Raw genomic sequence first — 16,915 nt, forward strand, 5'->3', positions numbered from 1 at the left:
TCAGGCACAACCTCAATACAATCATAGATGTAAACCTGGAAAGAAAAGATATATGAATTTAATGCATGGATCTGCATATGTCTTGATTGACTTTACAGATATTAGCAGGCATGATATTCCCCTCTGAAAAAAAAATCTGGAAAAATAGCTAAGGGTCGCTAAGTCACCGCCGAAGTCCATGGCGCCCCGTTCGGGGTTACAAGCTCTTGCATAGTAAAGAAATCGAAAGTGATTTTTCAAGGTGAGTCTGCTTGATAGTTTTATCATTTGACTTTAAAAAGCAGTAAAAACTACATGAGAATGTTCTTGGGCAAAGGATTTCACTTAAAAAAAAAAAAAAAATCTGAAAAAAAAAAAAAAAAATCGGAATTCCGATTTAATCGGGAGAATATCATGCCTGTATTAGTAACAGATCTTGCTATCATTGTGTCAATTACAACATCCCCATTCCATTTCATTTTATGATCATCATAACAGTGTCATCAACATCACCCCACTTAAAATAATCAGTATCCTATTGTTAACACTACAGCCTAACTCATACCTTTGTGTTTTGAGCTGCGCATTGCTGCATTAGCCAAATGCACCAATGCGCAGATTAACACAGCATACAAATATTTGGTAGCGACCCCTCTGCTGCGAAGGAGCTTCAATAGCATTGCACACATTTAAGTGAGGTGATGCAAGCTAAAATGAGGTATGTTGAGGTAAATTGAGCATTGAAGCTGCCTTGGGATGCTTGATCGGCTCATTGTTGCTCATTGTTGATTACCTTACTCACATTTGCTAGTTGTCACTCATATAGAATTTGATTAAGTTCAGTTGCAGATGTTTAATTTTTTTTTAATAGTTAGCTTTAAGTCAAAATGCTGTGTTAGTCTGTGAGTAGACATTAAATTATAGGCAAAGACTCCCAAACAATTCTTAAAACCAAACATTGACTGCTTCGGAACATATTATTTTCATGGACTGTAGTGATTGTTGCCAATTTGAAGATCTCTTACCGATCCTCTGGTCTGCAGGTCCTCCGAGTAGACATGTGTAGTTGATACGGCTACATAGCCTTTCCTTCCTGTCATAGTACCCTCACAGTTCAAATTAACAACTTTCAAGCAGGTTACAGTCTCTGCTGGTTCATACTCAATTCTGAAATCAAAACATTCATTTCAATGAAATTCATTTGCAAAGTCGCTTTAAGTCATGGCAGATTTTCTACTGCTTTATACACTATTCTGAATAAACCCTTTACACAACTTCCTTGCTTTCACAAGGTGGTAGATTAGAGAGTGACTAAAAAAAGCTTTAAAGATCAATACCAGTTGTGGTAGCAACCTCAAAATGATTTCAAACAGAATCCAATGAAATTACCACCAAAGTGTTTGTATGCATAAATAAAAAAAGTGCCAAATAGCTCTGGAAGAAATTAGCAAAATAAGCACGGAATTCCATCAAATGTCGGGTAGTTTTCGAAGCAATATTAATACAATATCCCACACATGTTTTTCTGTGTTGGTGATCATCAGAATTATTGATTCTGAGCTAAATCTTCATGATTTTTCAAAGATAAGTTTACATTAATGTACTAGATCTAGGTGTTTGATAATATTTTGCCTATAAACCTTGATTTAGAAGAGTTTCTCATGAAATAGTCGTTTGCTGCAACTACTGTCTTTTACTTTTAATGAATTACCTACACTAATTTTGGACAATAATTTCAATCTCTGAAATGTACAGGAAAGAGGTGAGGAAAATTTATATCATGGAATAAATCAGATTTCAATGTTTAGATCTGTTTGATAATCTGCATGAATCTTCATATCTTTAATGAACGTCAGATGAAACATTATCATTTCTACTATTATCATCAGTGACGTTCGTTCCTTCAAAAATTTCAAATTGTAAAATATGGAATTCTCTTCATAAAGATAACATTCAAAGTAAAATTCTACATGACTTATTTGGATCAATGAGAACAGACATGAAGTAATGAATGAATGAAATGAATACAATAAGAATGAATTACCTTGTATTAGGAATGGCATCCCAACTAACTGGGGAGAAAAGCTGTACAGAAAATGTGTCTTTGGTCGTTGGCACAAACCTATCATCTGAAGTATTTTTAGAAAATGAAATTTATAAAAAAAAATCTATTATGACTACAGAAATCATTGAATAAAAAACAAACAAGGCAGCGAGAATTTGATTTAAACCCATCAAAAGTTTATCTCAAATAAACAGAGAAAGAAAGCTTTGTAATCTCCACATCCTCCTCACTTCATCTTTACCATTTCTTTATAATGTTATGTATAATGTATGTTGTATTTTGTATTGATTTGTAAACTTGACCTTTTGATGTTTTTAAAGAGATGTGAATAAAATTGAATTGAATGTAAAACAAACGGTTTCAGAGAAAATGGGGAAGTTATATTAGATACACATAGGATAAACTGTGTCTTGTGCAAAACTTCCTGATTATTGCATTAGAAAAATTCAGGAACATCCCTGAAAGATAGCTGCACACAGAAACAAGTATATGGTATCACACACAAAGGGGACATAAAAAGCCAGAAATTATCAAACATTTCTTGGCATATTTCCAAAATGAATTCGAAAAATAATTCTCTGTAATGGACATTCTATTACTTCGTTCTAAAATGACATGAAAAGTACTAGAAATAAAACAAATAAAAGTAAATATTCAATATTCACACACAAAGGGGACATAAAAAGCCAGAAATTATCAAACATTTCTTGGCATATTTCCAAAATGAATTCGAAAAATAATTCTCTGTAATGGACATTCTATTACTTCGTTCTAAAATGACATGAAAAGTACTAGAAATAAAACAAATAAAAGTAAATATTCAATCCTTTCCTGAATGCAACTCCCCCAATTCTATTGATATTGTCACTGAATATTATGATGTTTTTCTTACCTCTTTCTACCGGTTCTTCTCCTATCTCTTCACCTGTTACTTTCCATATGTGTGTCCTGGTGTCTTGTACACTTGTGACAACTGCATATGTCTACAACGACAAAGATAAAGCCAGCATTATTTGCAAAGGGTAGTTTTTAATTACTACATAAGCCTATAAATAACATCCTACATGTAGAGTTAAAGGTAGATGACATTGATAGGAGCCACAGAGTAGGGAAAAAAAAGGAGAAAGAAGGAAAACAGATACCATGGGGTATAATAGTAAAGCTAAAAACATACAGGAAGAGACAGGAGATCCTTAGGAATAGACGAAAACTAAAGGGCCATAATAAATCAATTGTAGAGGATCTTACATCCAGAAATCAAGAACTCTTAAACTCGGCTAAAGCATGTGCAAAAGTTCAGAGTGCATGGAGTTCGGACGGTCGCATCATTGCCCTATTCAAAGAAAAGGAAATGGGCACCAAAGTAATCAATAGCAAAGATCAACTCAAATGACTAACAAGTGGAATGCCTCTGGCCGTCTCACCTGCATCACGCGATTCAATATAGCAGCAGTGCTGATTTTGAAAACTACTATAACTCGCACAAGATGTTCAGTGATACTTGGTTACTCGTATTTCCACGTTTTATGAATTAGACCAATACACTTATAGAGATATGATGGCAATTCAACAAATTCCCCCAACATGGTCTAAGTTCATTGACCCTAAATGACCTTTGACCTTGGTCATGTGACATAAAACTCAGGCAGGATGTTCAGTAATACTTGATTAACCTTATGGCCAAGTTTCATGAACTAGGTCCATATACTTTCTAAGTTATGCTGTCATTTCAAAAACTTAACCTCAGGTTAAGATTTGGTGTTGACGCCGCCGCCGCCGTCGCCGCCGCCGTCGGAAAAGCGGCGCCTATAGTCTCACTCTGCTATGCAGGTGAGACAAAAATCAGAATGTAACTAAGCTTATGATTAGTTTAATGTAAGCTATTTAAACTGGACAAATACCTGGAGGAATGAACCAGTTTCCCCACACTTGACATGAACATTTTCCTGATAGGACTTTCGTCAAAGTACTATCATTGTATATGTTGTTTTATTCTAATGTTTATATCAGTGTTGTTAAATGTTGTATATTTACACTTAACATTTCATTTCATGTATGAAGTTCTCTTTTCATATTTTATGATGGACTTTTTATATAACCTCTCTTCAGATTGTTTACATATGACGGTGGGTCAAAATTACAGATTGATATCATTTTTTGGTATTTCTGCAGATGATTCTCAGTATCATTATTGCATTCCCAGAATGTACCTTGTTTTTTTCTCTTCAATACATGCAAATAAAAATTTCAACAATGTTTGTATCTTTATATTTTTTAATGGGTAATCCATTGATAGATATTGATCCTGACGTGTGCATGTATGCTCCAAGTGACACTTGCTCATGCCTAACTCCAAGTGAATTTAATTCCTTGTTTGTAAATAATGTATATAATTTCAGTCTCATTCATAATGAATGAGACTGAAATTATATACATTATTTACAAACAAGGAATTAAAATATTGGATACTTACTTGATATATTGTCAGTTAGATTTTCAATAATTGCTATATCTGAAACTTGGATATCTGGCAAACCAGTCATTCCTTTTCAATTACAGGGTTATACATTTATACATTCAGATAGAGTAGGATTAGGCAGTAGAGGAGGAGGTGTTGCATTATTTATAAAAGACAATATTCCATTCACTGTTCGAAAAGATACATTTGATACTTATGATAACACAACTTGTGAATATTTGTTTGTGAATCTCAAGGTTGGGCCAACTGTAAGGTATACCACTGGAGTAATTTATAGGAAGCCAAACTCTAACTTTGATAATTTTCTAAGTTTCTATAATGATATGCTATTTAAGATATCACATATTAATAATGATTTGTTACTTACAGGTGATTTCAATATAGATCTTTCGAAAACTAGTAATTATGATGTAAATAATAATGCTGCTAATTTGTTTTTAAACCTGAACTGCTCATTTGGTTTTCGCAAACTGATTGATTGTCCAACTCGTGTTACAATTAATACTGCCACACTAATAGATAATGTATTCATCAATTTCAATAATTCAAGATGCATGAGTGGGACTATTTGTACTGATGTTACTGACCACCTGCCTGTTTTTGCTCTGTTTAATTTTGTGAAATAAAAAAAAGACAACATTAAATATTTCAACTCTTCCAATAGAAAAATTACAAATGAGAATATTAGGTTATTAATAAGTGATTTATATAATGTTGATTGGTCTTTTTTGTACAAAAAGCATGATGCACAGCAAATGTATGATCTATTTATATCACTTTTAACCTCATTGTATAACAAACGTTTACCCTTGGTGTTAGGTGGCATGAAAAGAACAAATATTAGGAAACCCTGGATAACTGAAGACTTGTTACGATGCATTAAGAAGACAAGTGGAATGCCTCTGGCCGTCTCACCTGCATCACGCGATTCAATATAGCAGCAGTGCTGATTTTGAAAACTACTATAACTCGCACAAGATGTTCAGTGATACTTGGTTACTCTTATTTCCACGTTTTATGAACTAGACCCATACACTTATAGAGATATGATGGTAATTCAACAAATACCCCCAACGTGGCCAAAGTTCATTGACCTTACATGACCTTTGACCTTGATCATGTGACCTGAAACTCGCACAGGATGTTCAGTGATACTTGATTACTCTTATGTCCAAGTTTCAAGAGAAAGATCCATCAACTTTCCAAGTTATGATGGTAATTCAACAGATACCCCCATTATGGCCAAAGTTCATTGACCTTTGACCTTGGTCATGTGACCTAAAATGCGCAAAGGATGTTCAGTGATACTTCATTACTCTTATGTCCAAGTTTTATGAACTAGACCAACACACTTTCAAAGTTATGGCGGTAATTCAACAAATACCCCAATTTGACCAAAGTTCATTGACCCTAAATGACCTTTGACCTTGATCATGTGACCTGAAACTTGCACAGGATGTTCAGTAATACTTGATTACTATTATGTCCAAGTTTCATGAATCAGATCCATAAACTTTTAAAGTTATGATGGTAAATCTACAGATACCCCCAATTCGGCCAAAGTTCATTGACCCTAAATGACCATTGACCTTGGTCATGTGACGTGAAACTCATGCAGGATGTTCAGTGATACTTGATTAACCTTATGTATAAGTTTCATGAACTAGGTCCATATATTTTCTAAGTTATGATGACATTTCAAAAACTTAACCTTAGGTTAAGATTTTGATGTTGATTCCCCCAACATGGTCTAAGTTCATTGACCCTAAATGACCATTGACCATGGTCATGTGACATGAAACTCAGGCAGGATGTTCAGTAATACTTGATTAACCTTATGGCCAAGTTTCATGAACTAGGTCCATATACTTTCTAAGTTATGCTGTAATTTCAAAAACTTAACCTCAGGTTAAGATTTGGTGTTGACGCCGCCGCCGCCGCCGCCGTCGGAAAAGCGGCGCCTATAGTCTCACTCTGCTATGCAGGTGAGACAAAAAACAGATTATACAAAAAGTTCTTGAATAATAGATCACTTGTTAATGAACGTAAGTTTAAAAAATATAGGAATAAAGTGAATACATTTTTAAGAACAGCAAAGAAAAAATATTTGTATGCGCAATTTGGAAATCTAAAAAATGACATTAGAGGCACATGGAAAACAATTAATAAACTTTTAAATAAATCTAAAGCTACATTGCCTTTGTATTTTACAAAAGAAAATGGCGAAATGATTGATGATGAACAAAATATTGCAAATGAGTTTAATTCTTTTTTTATCTCGTGTTGTAATCTAAATAACATGCCTCAGAATATTGTCAATTCCCATTTAAGATATTTAACTGAGCCAAATTCTTCCTCATTATTCTTCAAGCCTATCACTGAAAGTGAAATAATTCAAATTTGCAGGTCTTTGAAAAATACACGATCATGTGGATATGATAATATTGGATGTAATGTGTTAAAAAAGATTATTTATGCTATTGTCAAACCTTTGACTCATATATTTAATATATCACTATCAACCGGTACATTTCCAAGCAAACTGAAAATAGCTAAGATTATTCCTGTTTTAAAAAAAGATGATTGTCATTTATTTCAAAACTACCGACCTATATCTTTGTTGCCCTGTATATCAAAATTATTTGAAAAATGTGTTTATAATCGTGTCTATGATTTTCTTTTAAAACATAAAATACTTTCAGATTGTCAATTTGGATTCAGACGTAATCACTCAACCACACATGCTTTAATTGATTTGCAGGATAAATTGACAATGGCAATTAAAAACAATAAATTTTGTATTGGAATTTTCATGGATTTATCGAAAGCCTTCGATATAGTAGACCATTCAATACTTTTGTCAAAATTACTTCATTACGGGATACGTGGTACTCCTTTCAATTTTTTTAAAAGCTACCTAGAAAATCGTTTACAATTTTCTCTGTTCAAAAATTCATCTTCTGATTTCGGCAATATTTCGCGTGGAGTGCCACAGGGATCCATTCTCGGTCCGTTACTATTTTTAATTTACATTAATGATCTGACCCAATCTTCCCATGTTTTTCAATATATTATGTATGCCGATGATACTACTCTCATTTATTCACAGTCTGGTTTGGAAAATGTTGAAAAAAAAATTAATAAAGAATTAAATAATGCTTCAAAATGGTTTAATGCGAATAGACTTTTGCTCAATCTTAGTAAAACAAATTTTTGTATATTTCATAATCAGAATTACAGGTCAATTATCCTTGATGAAATATCTTTAAGTATTAACTCCATATCTATTTCAAAATCACATGTTATTACTTTTCTCGGAGTATTTTTAGATTGTAATCTTCGATGGGATGCGCATATGGATTTCATAACAAAGAAAGTCTCAAAGTCAATTGGTATTATGTATAAATTAAAGATTAATGTTCCATTGTCTATATTATTTACTGTATACAACTCTCTTATATTGCCATATTTGAGTTACTGTATAGGTGTATGGGGAAATTCAGCTCAAGGTAAACTCGGCATTTTGTTTAAGTTACAAAAAAAGGCTTTACGTATATGTACAGGTAGTGAATATCATGCCCACTCTGCTCCTTTGTTTTTCCGTTTAAAAACCTTAAATATTTTTGATTTATTCAGTTACCATATTGCATTACTTGGCTTTCAGTATTTTCAAGACTTATTACCAAATAATATATCATCCATGTTCTCAATTAATCATCAAATTCATTGCCATGAAACTAGACTCCGTAATTTATTTCATTTATGGAAAATAAAAACCTCTCTATCAAAAAAATATGTAAGAAATACCCTACCAATAATTTGGAACAAGATACCATTAACTATGCGTATTATAAAATCCAATTCAACTTTTAAAAAATGGCTAAAATTTCATTTGTATTCACAGTATAAATGATAATTCACCCACCCGTATTTGTCTTTTTATCTCTTGTAATTTTTTTTTTTTTTTTTTTTCTGGTCTCGTTTGTTGTATTTTTTTCTCTTAACTTTCTGATGTATAATCTATGTTCTAAGATATTAATGTAAATTATACATATTTTTGTGAGAACTTTTAATTTGCAAAGCCATATCAGGCTTTTCCAAAGGTTCTCCTTTTCCATTATTAATCTTTGTAAATGATGAACATTTTTTATGCATTATTGTTTCGATTTTAATATTTGTATATACATATGCATTGTTTGTAATAATTGTGTAAATGTGTTTTTATGAGAATGGAATAAACGATCAATCAATCAATCAATCAATCAATTGACTCAAAGGAAAAAACATAAGAGAGTCATCCTTTGCCAAAGTGTCTAATCATAATTTAGTCAGATTAGACCTCAAATATAGTACCAAAAGTAAACTTGCCAATTTATGTATGTTGACTACAAGCAGTTTCTTAATACAAATATCTGTACGATAATCATAAGATGAACATAGATCATTTTCTAAAACAGATTTCTACAAGAAGAAATTTAATTTTTTTTTCTTTCATACTATGCACATATTTAAGACTTCGCTTGTGAAAATTTTGGGTACAGGTGTACAGACACAGGAGATATTTTATGACCAATCTAAACAAATGTTATTTTGAATGACAAGCAGGCGGGTGTTTCATAAAGCTGTTCGTAAGTTAAGAGCGACTTTAAGAGCGACTGGTGATCCTTTCTTGTGTTAAATGGTATATTAATTGGCGATGGTTAAGCGCGTAAGAAAGGTTCACCAGTCGTTCTTAAAGTCGCTCTTAACTTACGAACAGCTTTATGAAACGGCCCCCAGGTATTGTATCTTACAAATGTAGCCCCCTTGATGACAAATATTTTGTTTTATGTACTGTTTTCTGCTTCATTTATCAATGATCTGGACCCCTAGGCAGAACAGAGTGGTAATAATTACCACTCTGAGAGGGTAATCCAGCCATTCATTATGTATCAATTTTTGTATTTTATTCTGTAATTATACCTGATGTAACTTTTACTTGTATTTTGCACAATTTTTTATGAATAGAAAATAAATACAATACAACACAAACTATTCACTGCCTCACCTTAGTCTCCACATGATATGCTACAAAATGTGGCGAACATCTCAACGGGACCTTCCTGACCGGCCAAGGAGCATCGTATGATAGATGGGATGGTAATACACATATCCTAAGTTCATCCTGTAAGAAACAAAGAGAGGGACAAAAAGGGATTACAATCAATACTACTGCATCTACAAAAAATCTATATCTCGACCCGAGAAAATTATATTTCTTTATGTATTCAGACTTTGAAATGTCTTTCTTGAATTGATTAGATAAGTACTAGAGAGAAAGAGGCTGTTTTCATCATCATAAGCAGCCTCATCTATGTACTGAAAAATAAAGGTCCAATATAGATCCTTGCTGAACTCCAGGTAAATTTTTCTAGTATAAAGAAATAAATAAGAGTCAGAATGAAAACGCATTTTCAAAAATATTAATGGTAAAGAACTCTCTAATGTGATGGTGACTAAGGTAAATATCATAATGAAACATGACTAAAATGACATGACTAACAAGACTGAAAAAATAGGGAATTTCTAAAAAAAAAAAAAAAAAAGCATCAGAATTTGTTGAACAAGTTTTTGAAATTTTATTTCTATCAGATCTCACCTTTCTGTTGAAGTACAAGAAACCATTTGGGCAGTTCACGTTATGGAATGAAGCAAAGCATGATATAGCGCCATCTACAGGCATAGGGTGTGTACGTAAGGCACCTCTCGACGTGACAAACAACCAGTATGGATGGGAGCCACTGATGAAAACCTAAAAGATAAAAGATTTTTAAAATAGCATTAAAAATGGACATACTGAAGATTTCTGACATGCACTCATCGGAGTAAAATCACATGAATGATCAGAATGCTAGAACGAAACAATACATAACTTGACTATTTGACCCCAGCACCCTCTAGTCACACATGTGGTATTACCCTTGGATCATATGTACCATGTCTCAACATAATTAATGCAGAAATAAAGAAATGAGAGTAAGTTGAATAAAAACTTTAACATTTTTTGGAACAGACATGACCTCATATCATTTGACCTTTTGACCTCTTGATGACCTTTAACCCCACCACCCTCATGGATACACATGTGGTATCACCCAAGGATCATATGTACCAAGTTCGAACTTAATTGATGCAGAAATAAAGAAATGAGAGCAAGTTGAACAAAAACTAACATTTTCAAACAGACCAACAGGAAAAGTGATTACTAGGTCTCTACCGAACTTAGTTCAGGCGAGACAAAAATAGGATGATCAAACAGAAATTGTTTACAAAGCCTCTGATAACAAGGCAAGAGTCAGAACCGCTACGATACAACACTTCCACATTATACTAGCACATCAAATAAAATTAAATCCTACCCCAGAGTAAGTCTGAACATTGTGGAACTCTCTTAGCCTGTTGACACGCCTTGATGGAGTCTTAGAATCACTCTCTGGTTCAGCTTCCGTCTCTGTCTTGCTACCGCCCTCTGCTGTTGCTTTCTTTGATGTCCTAGCCTTCTTGGGTTTCATCAGTATCTTGTGAGGGATCTGGTGGAGGAAGTGAAAACATTTTTTTTTTTAAATGGCATAACAAAATAAATACAATAATAAATTTATTCACCCACAGCAGGCTCCTTTAATACAGGACTGTCAACTCGATATAAAGAATAGCAATATTTTTGAGGGAGAAAAAATGAATTGGGTGGAAAACAGTATTTTCTAGTTTTCTAAAATGGCAGATGTAAAATAAAAAAGTTGTCTTTCATTAGTCATACAGTATTGAAAAACAAAACCTGCAGATACACTCCAAACTGGAACAGTTGGTATTATTGACCTGTAAACATTGATCAAAACTGATCTAAAACTTTGTATCAATTTCAAATTTTCCTACACATCCTATTACATTTCAAGATGATTACCTTTCTAAATCTGATTCTGAGATGATGTTCTTGTATGACTGTGTGGTAAGGGAACGCTTCATAGATCATGATGTCATCCTCAACGAGAGCCTGTAGGAATAGAATTCAAACAAATTATCAGGCCTGAGTAGTCATCTCCGCAACATTCACTGGGATCATCCAACGAAATCTAAATCTAGTGATGTTTTTCCCAGGGGGGGGGGGGGGGCACTCACATATATTGGTGGTACGGGGACATGCCGCTTTGATGACCCCCTTTTTGAGACCTAATATTCCGTTCTCTAGATATTCTGAATGACAAAAATTTCAGAAGCCGCCCAGCCCTGCTGGCAAGACCCCCGTTACAAGACATCTCAGTTCCCTAGCCCTGCCAAACTTGTCAAGCGCGAGCAGCGCATGCGAGAGGATGCACGTACGGTTTAGCAACTCCCTACATATAACTAGTAGCCGTTCCATGCATGGCCAGCGCATACACAGCGCTATACCTACAGTGCCGTGTTACTGTTCCGTAGACTCTGTTTTTCACATTGCGAGGTATATTTACTTCCCAAGACCCCATACTTTACCCTTTTAGTCAGTTCCTTAGACCCCCATTTCAGAGTTTCGTGAGGCACACCCCCCATCAAAAAATAATTTGAGTGCCCCCCCCCCCCCCCCGGTTTTATCTGGTGTTCCAATAAAACAAGTAGCAGCTACACAATCCATGCTAACAACTTTTTTATTCTGATAGTAAAACATTTATGTTATTGCAGCTATCTCACAATATTGAAATTGAAATGTTTTATCAATGAATTAATCTATCGAATCGGCTTAAGCATGTCAGATCTTTTTCAATTTTCTTGTCAAAATACAAATACATTGGTGTCTCTAATTGCCTGAGTTAGCACATCAAAATCCCTGCTCAGAATATCAGCATGAACATGTGACATGTATGCACACTCACCATTGGCCCCATCCTTGAACCCATTTTATAATCATGCCAATCACTTTCTGAATATGGTTTTGCATCCACAAGTACTTATTCTATGTTTTCAAGTCTCCCATTCTCACAGTCTTTAGTGTGTTTGCCCTAAAGATCTCAATGCGGGTGAAAAAATTGCTAAATACACCCTCTATCAAAACAATATGTCGCTGGTGTATTAGGAATACTGGCACATCCTTTCTCTTATATAATACAGGGTTCCCAGCTTTTCAAGAAAAAAAATTCCCTGATTTTTCCATGATGAAGTTTACAAATTCCCTGATAATTGTTTAAACCATTCCCAGTTTCGCATGTTTTCTAAGTTGTTGCAGTGAATTACATGTATTTTCAGTATAAAAACAATAATGTAAAACTAGTTAGTACCACCATAACCAGTCATTCAATGTATGTTGTTTTGATATGCAGGGCTCGACACTAGCGGCGGTCCGACGGTCCCAGACCGGTAAAAATCGCTGTCGGCCAGTAGATTTTCAGAAATAGGAAGATTTACTGGTCCGACATGACCAGTAAAAAATATCATTTTCGGGCCAGTAATTTTTCCAAAAATAGCAAGATTTAAGGGTCCGACATGACCCCCGGGGGGGGCACTCAGTATATAATGCATAGTGGGTATGTGCCGCGGAGGGGACCCCCATTTTTACACCCAAATTTCCGTTCCAAGGCATAGCATTTTTGTCTTATTGAGACAAAAAACAAAGAAAGCCGCTCCAAGGCATAGCACTTTGTTCTTATCGAGGAAAAAACAAGAAAGAAATCCGCTCCAAAGCTTCGCATATTTTTCGTTACGCCGTTCCGGTCGCATTGATCTGCTGCAATTTTGGTGAAAAGCGGCCAACGAGCGCTGTAAGGCCATCGTCTCTGCGCTAGCGCACCCGGCGGAGGCCGCGCTAGCTGCATCATGCACACATGCCCGTATTCACTGCAAACTATTCCCCCCCGTTAAATTCTGTCATTCACACACAGAATACACACACTAGAGTAGCATACAGTGTACATTTAGCCAGCCACACAACCCACGTGGTAAATTCTCTACTGGCTGCGCGAACGAAGCTTGCCTAACTCTGGCAGAAATCTCTCACAGAACTGTAAAGATTCACGGTTCATACTCATGAAAGGCTCTTATAATGTCCATATTTCCTAAAAATTGGAGTAACTAGTCATTTGTAAACAGTAAAAGGAGAAATTTTCACTTCTGTTTTGGTTCAAACAGATCGGGTTTCGGGTGATATCTTCTGAATACATTATAGCCCCACATATGTATTTATGTGTGTGTTGATACACTTGGTTTCTGACTTTCTTTCGTAGTTATTTTAATTGAGCCAAAAAGAAACTGATAAATTATTTGATGATATATAGTTTTAGCTTTCTTCCTCTGTTTTCTTCCTATCTTTCTTTCCTTCTTTCTTTTCAATCTTTCTTTGTTTCTTCCCTCTTTTCTTTCATTTTTTTTGTTACTGTCTTTCTTTTTTAATTTCCCTTTTTTCTTTAATTTGTTCTTTCTTTCCTTTTAAAAATATTTTTCTCTATTTCTTTTTTCTCTTTCTTTCTTTCTTCCTTTCTTCCTTCCTTCCTTTTTTTCTTTAATTCTTGAGTCCATCCATCCTATATTCATCTCTTCTCTCATTCCTTTCTTTCCTTCTTTTTACCCTTTTCTTTCCTTCATTCTTTGTTACTTTTTTTGTTTCTTTCTTCCTTCCATCCATCATTTATTTACCCTTTCTTGTTGTTTTTTATTTCTTCCTTCTTCCAACCCTTTCTCTCTTTCTTACATTCATTCCTTCCTTTCTTATATATATGTCTTGTTCTTTCCTTTTTCCCTTTGTTAAATCTATCCTTTTACCTTTCCTTTCTTTTTTTGACTGCTAGCTTCCTTTCTCTCCTTTATTCTTTCATTCCTTCCTTTCTTTGTCTCTCAGTCTTTCTTTTTTTCTTCCTTTCATCTATTCTTTTCTCTTTTTTTTTATATTGCTTGCTTCTTTCCTTCCCTTCCTTTATTTCTTTCCTTCTATCTATCATTTTACCTTTCCTTTATTTCTTCCTTAATTCCTTTCTTCCTTCTTTCAATCCTTCCTTCCTCTCTTTCTTTATTTTGACCTTCTTTCCATCTCTCCTTTTACCCTTTCTTTTTTATTGCTTCTTCTTTCTTTCCTTTACTACTTACTGGATTTGTTCTTTCTTTCTGTATTGCTTGCTTCATTTCTTTCCTTCATTTCTTTTTTTCTTTTCTTTCTTTCTTTCTTTCTTTCTTTCTTTCTTTCTTTCTTTCTTTCTTTCTTTCTTTCTTTCTTTCTTTCTTTCTTTCTTTTCCTTCTTTATTCCTTCCTTCCTTTCCTTCTTTAGTTCTTTCTTTTTTTCCTTCCTTCACATCTATCCTTTCTTTACCTTTTCTTTTTTTCTTCCTTCCTTCCTTTCTTTTATTCTTTTCTTTCTTTCTTTCTTTCTTCGTTTCTGTCTTGCTTTCTTTTTGTCCTTCATTCCGACCTTCATTTTATTTGGGGGGGGGGGGGGGAACGAAAGGCTAGAAAAATAAACTTGCGCCTTTTTTTTATGTTTTCTTTATTTTTGGGGACCAGTAGATTTTAGGTTCGGACCAGTAAAAATTTGAAAAACTGGGTATCTACTGGTCCGACATGAATAGGTTGGATCAGTAGAAAAAAAGGGTTAGTGTGGAGCCCTGTGATATGCAACAAAACATAACAGAGTCTGACTGACTACCGTGCTTTCGACTTTTGGGCTGATCAAAATTCCCTGATTTTTTCCCTCATTTGAGGCATTTTCCCTGATTTTTCCCTGACTGGAAAAAGTAAAATAATTTTCGCTGATGGCTGGGAACCCTGATAACAAGAATACCAGACTTACCAGCATGTAGATCTTCTTTTTCTCATGACCTAGACCAACAAGGAGAACTTCTTGAACTTGCTGAAGCATTTCATGCTGCTGGCTTTGATCTCTGAAAAATAAATATATATTGATATTTAATTTGTCTCTTTTATTCAATCCTCTTCCTCAAATTGTATTGGATTAATACATGAGATCAGGTTTTGAGCAATTTCTTATCCGACGTTCAACTACAAAATATAGCGTTATCTTCAGAATTGCGCATCAGGACATCTCAAATTTGGTGTAAAGAGAAAGGCGTGACTCAAAAGAAAAGGTCATGAAAAGTAGCAGCAAGTACTTCTGTTAAAACTAGCTATCACAAATTAGTTTAGTCTTTCTCGGGTCGAGACTCAAGTTTTGGTTTGTTAGGAAATTTACAAGCAACTTTAGGAATGACTGGAATGTAAACTTACCCCTGTCTACAGGAAGATTATGAATATATTTACCCTGTCAAGAATGTTGATCCGCTGTCCACTAAGACCTTAGAAGCCATAGGAAAGTTCTTGACCAAGAAAGCTAACACCATGTCTGGTAGGCTATACATCTGTAGGGAAAGGGGAAAAGGTTATAAGCGAGGAAAGAAAGGGGCAAGATCAAAGGGAAGGGTTGTTGAAAGGGGCAAAAGGCAGTATAGAAGGGAAGGGAGAGAGACAGTATGGAGGGGGGGGAGGGGTATTGGGGAGCAAGAGGCAGTATAGATGGGAGGGGGCAAAAAAGATAAAAAGATGAGAAATTGTAAGAAAAAATTACATTGTCTAAAATAAATGGCTGCACATAATGGAGACAAAAACATCATTCATTCACAAAAAGGGTTTTACAACGGCGAACAGTGTGACACAATTTTACTCAGGATAACACACTGCGTGCCTCTACTAAAGCTATCAATAACCTACATTCTGACTCCTCTAATCAAAGCACGTCATGTAACAAACTTTTCTTAAGTCACTTCAGAATGTTTGACCATCAACATGAAGAGCAAACTCTGAAAGATCACCCACCTCTAACTGTCCATTTTCTCTGCAGAAGACACACCAATACGTAGTCTCTCTTTGTGAGCTCTTCTCATTATCATCTTCACTTTTGCTACATGAAAAGAAATGAGGGGTAACCATAGAAAACATTTCATAATATTTTGTTGTATTAATGTCTTAAAAATGAAGATGATGGTGATGGAAGTTGTGATGATGATAATGATGATGATGGTGATAATGATGATGGTGATAATGATGCTGATGATGACGATGATGGATGATGATAATGATGATGGTGATAATGATGATGATGATGGCGATAATGATGATGATGGAGGTCTTTGATGATGATGGTTATTGGTGATAACGATGAACTTGATAGGCCTAAATGGTGATGATGATGGTGTAATGATGATGATAATGATTGTAATGATGATCATAATTGTTAAATAACGTTGATGGTAATAATGACAATGACCAATGTGACAATGCTATTATGTATGATAACACTACCTCTTGTGCAAATATGCAAGACTCTACTACGACTTAAACAGGGATGTTGACATTGGGGTAGACATACCCCACCTTAAATAAAGAGTGGAGGAGGATATTTTAAAGG

At 34.6% G+C, this 16,915-nt stretch overlaps 1 protein-coding gene across 4 annotated transcripts in view; it reads right to left on the reverse strand.

Moving 5' to 3' along the window:
• LOC129281287 (cleavage and polyadenylation specificity factor subunit 1-like) overlaps positions 1–16,915 on the reverse strand; it is a 64,453-nt gene that overhangs the window by 12,810 nt on the left and 34,728 nt on the right. For all 4 annotated transcript variants that reach the window (XM_064113083.1, XM_064113085.1, XM_064113084.1 and 1 more), the window contains 11 exons: positions 16,324–16,408; positions 15,772–15,869; positions 15,305–15,395; positions 11,464–11,553; positions 10,922–11,092; positions 10,162–10,314; positions 9,571–9,687; positions 2,937–3,027; positions 2,024–2,108; positions 1,005–1,146; positions 1–35 (listed from right to left, as the gene is read on the reverse strand). The exon at positions 1–35 is cut by the window's left edge and continues 34 nt beyond it. In XM_064113083.1, coding sequence (XP_063969153.1) covers positions 1–35; positions 1,005–1,146; positions 2,024–2,108; positions 2,937–3,027; positions 9,571–9,687; positions 10,162–10,314; positions 10,922–11,092; positions 11,464–11,553; positions 15,305–15,395; positions 15,772–15,869; positions 16,324–16,408 — 1,158 coding nt within the window. The remainder of the gene's footprint in view (positions 36–1,004; positions 1,147–2,023; positions 2,109–2,936; positions 3,028–9,570; positions 9,688–10,161; positions 10,315–10,921; positions 11,093–11,463; positions 11,554–15,304; positions 15,396–15,771; positions 15,870–16,323; positions 16,409–16,915) is intronic.

This window comes from Lytechinus pictus, chromosome 18 (assembly GCF_037042905.1).
Source record: "Lytechinus pictus isolate F3 Inbred chromosome 18, Lp3.0, whole genome shotgun sequence".
Taxonomy (NCBI): domain Eukaryota; kingdom Metazoa; phylum Echinodermata; class Echinoidea; order Temnopleuroida; family Toxopneustidae; genus Lytechinus; species Lytechinus pictus.